Source organism: Phoxinus phoxinus, assembly GCF_949152265.1.
Source record: "Phoxinus phoxinus genome assembly, chromosome: 6".
NCBI classification, from domain to species: Eukaryota; Metazoa; Chordata; class Actinopteri; order Cypriniformes; family Leuciscidae; genus Phoxinus; species Phoxinus phoxinus.
The window spans coordinates 39,732,767-39,737,336 of record NC_136881.1 but is presented as its reverse complement, the minus strand read 5'-3'; the positions used below and the strand labels follow the sequence as shown (position 1 = coordinate 39,737,336).

The following is a 4,570-nucleotide window of genomic DNA, read 5'->3' as shown; positions in this document are numbered from 1 at the left end:
GGATTTGGATTATTTACACATTGTTTTAAGTCATGAAGTGGGACTTGTACGCTCTTTTGCCAATGTAGAACTGCCTCAAGGTGTTGTTCGTGCTTTGTCTGACTTATTAAGACTTCTTCGTTTACAAGAGGAGAGTTATCCAGCTGTTACCTATGCAGATGTTCTGGCTGATGATAGGGGACAGCCAAAACTTGTAATTTCTAAAGAATGTCTTCAAAACCTAATCAACATGCAGTTTTCCATCCCCTGTGTAGCTAAGCTCCTGGGTGTCTGCAAAAGGACAGTGTATCGGCAGATGCGTGAGTATGGACTATCCGTTACGGAGCAATCTCACAGATGAGGAGCTGGACAATCTTGTGCGCTCCGTTAAATTGAAGATGCCGCATATAGGCTATAGTATGATGAAGGGTGAATGCAAGCGATGTCAGATGGGACCAAGATTCAGCATCCATGCACAGGGTGGATTCTGCAGGGATCTTGGAGAGAATGGCACGTTTAGGCTGTGTTAGAAGAACATATTCTGTCAAGGGTCCCCACTCACTGGTCCACGTGGACACAAACCACAAACTTACCAGGTGTGTGTGTGTGTGTTGTTTCACAATATTGTTATATGTTCATATATTTATATTCATAAATGTTTGTTGAAATAGTTTGCAGAGTGAGTCTCTAATTGAGCTTTTACAAATAAGTTCTATTCATGTTTGAAGGATGCAGGTAGATATGCTATTACAAGATAGGCTATAGATTGCTGGAGCTGTATTTCAACAAAAACATTTGAATACAGTTTATTAATGAAGCTGCCACATAGAGTTAGTTTGTGCCGCCATTCTATAAAATTCCAACATGTGAATGGGTAGCTATTTAATGATGCTTAGTGACTCTTAATCCATTCCACACTGTGTGGGTCAGCGTGCATGCTGCTTAAAAACATTCCTCAAGAAGGTTTGATTATTTTAGCATGGTTCTTTAGCGTTAGGCAGTAAATGCATTGGTTTACCATTTTTAAAAAAACAGGATGAGGATGACACTGTAAAAATGAAAACATAGATTTGATTTATATCTAATTAATAAAAATTAGGCAACAGATTACAATAAATATTATTAATTAAATTTAACACATTAGAATTGAGTAATAATTAATCAAAGTAATTCCTTAAATGTTAACTATTTAAAATGAGTAAAAATTACAAAAAATATGTTATTGCCAACATTGAAGACACCAGGGGCCTGTTTCAGAAAGGAGGTTAAGTGAAAACTCTGAGTATGTTAACCCTGAAATGTGGGAAACTCTGGGTTTTCCGTTTCAGAATGGGAGGTATATCAAACCCGAGAAAGCAGAGTAAGTCAAGCCCGTTTCTGAAAGAGAGGTAACTTATACTCAGAGTCAGTTACCATGGCAACTTACTCTGTGAACCTAACCTGGTCGGGAGCAGGTTTTCTTCGGTAAACCCAGAGTTTCTTGCAGTCTCCTCCCCTTTTTTAAAGAGGAAGCGGTGTTTAAACACTTAATTCATTATTTCTGTACATTTATTTATTGCTGTTTTTACCGCTGCTTTAAAAAAAAAAAATTATTAATAAGATGAAGTCTATATAACTCCTTAACTGGCAACTGAAAATACAGTAGATTACATCATGTAGTTCTAAACAAATTCTACAGAATTAAACAGTGGCATTTACTGAAAATCACTGAAGTGTGTTCATCTGTGCACCAGAAGTTGATGGACCGTCCTCCTGCTGTTCTTCCACACACTGGGGGAAATATAAGAATGTCTGTTTATAAGATATAAACTTAGATTCTATACTCCACATACAAATGTGAATGTGTAGATTGTCTAATCTGTAGACACATAATATTAACATTACCTCTGTAGGCCTCTCTGTGGCAGCAGAAACTGTTTCATCCCCATCGTCCTGTGAAGATGAGCATTTGGTCGAGTACACTTTATAATAGGCCTACTATTTGTCATAATTTCTGGTGTATTGAGTCGGCTACTTACAACTGCCTGGGGTTCTGTTGGGACAGGAGGCTCCAAAAGACAGATATTACCATCAGAATCTTTTGGGACCAACGAAAAACCCAACCCAAAGTCAAATAAATAGAAATATTTAAAATGCCCTATATAAAAAAATAACACATATGTAGACCTCTTACATTTTATGAAGGCCCTTGGATCTTCGGGAGTGACTGACTCTGATGAAGGAATTCCCTCAGCCAAAAATGCTGTTGCACTGCTAGACACTGGATGCTATTTAGTTATTTAATATGTCAAATGTTTGTAAAGTCAGGTAGCCTACACCCATGATATGCTCAAGCCTTACCTGATTGAATTATGTTTTTATATTTTTTATTTTCAGCTGCTGCCACATTCTTTTAATGCCTGCAGGATTGCACCTAGCCTACATGTAAATTAAAATTAGGTTGAATAACTGTTCTTCCAGTTTCACCTCTGATATTATAACAGTTACTCTAAAATAGTTATTAATTACTAGCTACAAATGACATCTTCAACAGTGTAATTAGATTAATGTAATAATTACTATCTTTAGAAAGTATTGATCTACTTATTATTAATTACTAAATCCCATATCAACCTCAACCACTTGAACAATACAAGGAGAGACAAGAAATTGCACTTGTAATGCTTTCAAATTAACACAATTCAATTGCATGAATTATTCTTGAATTGACCAAAGTGTGTAGAGGGAGAAGGTTACATTAAAAATATACATTTTAAAAATGTATGTTAAATTCACTATTGTTTTACACAGAATTGTTCTATGCAGTAGCCTTTTTATTGTAATTACATCAGATTTTATTTTAAATGACAGTAGAATTAAGAGTAATCCCTTTAATTAAATTACAATATTTAGATTACTTGGTAATTAATTACACCCAACACTGTATAACAGTAATTCCTCTTTTTGTCTGGCGCTGTTGCCATGGTTACTCATAGTATCTGGGCTCCATTGATAATGGCTTTTTATAGTTGTGGTGCACACGCTCAACTCAGAGTCAGTCAACTTAGAGTTGATTGAACTAACTAATTTCAGCTGATCTGTAACCGAAAACTCAGAGTTTCCCATCTCAGGGTAAGTCAACTCAGAGTTCAAGTTTTAACTCAGAGTTGGTTGAACCTCCTTATTGAAACAGGCCCCTGCACACACACTCAACACGCCACGGTCTGAAATGCACTACAAATAGTCATACGCCCTCTAGTGTCACAAACAAAAACAGAAAAACTCAATATAATGATTCCGACAATTATTGAGTACAAATCTTGATCTTGCATGTATGAGAGTGTTTGAGAACAGCAGTGGAGATTTCTGCTAAATAAGACATTACAGTTTGTTTTGTTACTTTGTTTCTTGATAAACTCTATTGCACAGCTTCACAACACTTATCATCAGTCAAAAGTCACACAATTTTAAGACAATTAAAGCTTGAAGAAGGAGCCGACAGTCAGTATATGATCAAGAGCATCAGGACATTTAATAAAATATCTCCTTTTGTGTTCCAACTAATAAAGAAGGTCATCAGGCAGATTCAGTAACATAAGAAAGTGCTTGATGTGTGTGTGTGTGTGTGTGTGTGTGTGTGTGTGCGTGTGTGTGTGTGTGTTTGTGTGTGTGTGTGTGTGTGTGTGTGTGTGTGTGTGTGTGTGTGTGTGTGTGTGTGTGTGTGTGTGTGTGTGTGTGTGTGTGTGTGTGTGTGTGTGTGTGTGTGTGTGTGTGTGTGTGTGTGTGTTTCTGTGATTATTTCTGAGAGTTCAGTAGTTTTACCTGTGACGTCAAGCTGAACTCCAGGAGTCCCCGTCCATTGTCCATCATCTTTATCTGTAGTAAATCTGCAGTAGTAGACGTGTTTATCAGCTTCTGTTACATTCATCAAAGTGATGCTGGAAGTGTCTTTATCTTTACGGTCACACTGAATCCCACTTCTCTTCTCTGGGTCTAAACACAGATCAGGTGGATATCCAGTTTTGGTCCAGAGAACTGTTCTGATCTCATGACCACGAGGATATTTTACAGCACATGATATTTTCACTGTTGATCCCTTTAATGCACAAACATATGAAGGGCTGTAATTCACTCCCCAACCCTGCTGACCATCAACCCCTGAAACACAGAAATGAGAAATGAAGAGGCTTTCAGGAGTATATACCAAAAATATATATTCACTTTTGACCATGTTTATGTTAGCTGACAGTTAAACACTCATGTCTGTTTATAAGTGTGAAGAGCTCAATCATCTTTTGTTAAAATATGTGTGAGTGAAACTGAAGACTCACCCGCAGTCATGATCACTACGATCAGAGACTTTATGAGAGACGACACCATAGTGACTCTGCAATCATAAAACTGACAATTATGACATTATGAGCATCATCTATACAACATCACAAACTCTATTGATAAAGCACATGATGATTAATAATTCACGGCTCATTGAAGGCTTGACGTGAACTGATGATGTTTCTCATGTCGGCCTCGTGTGTCTAAAGAGCTTCACACAATATTTACACATGAATCTACAACAGATATTGAGCTTCTGGAGTTTAAATCACTTCAT

General features: G+C 37.0%; 1 protein-coding gene across 1 annotated transcript; it reads right to left on the bottom strand.

Moving 5' to 3' along the window:
- Positions 1 to 865: 865 nt before the first annotated feature.
- Positions 866 to 4,338, bottom strand: LOC307000546 (uncharacterized protein; the record flags this gene model as incomplete). Its single annotated transcript, XM_079616188.1, has 5 exons — positions 866 to 1,749; positions 1,864 to 1,911; positions 1,998 to 2,056; positions 3,781 to 4,116; positions 4,290 to 4,338. The coding sequence occupies 5 exons, from the start codon at positions 4,336 to 4,338 to the stop codon at positions 1,684 to 1,686; spliced, it is 558 nt and encodes a 185-aa protein (XP_079472314.1). The 3' UTR covers positions 866 to 1,683.
- Between the last annotated feature and the right edge of the window lie 232 nt (positions 4,339 to 4,570).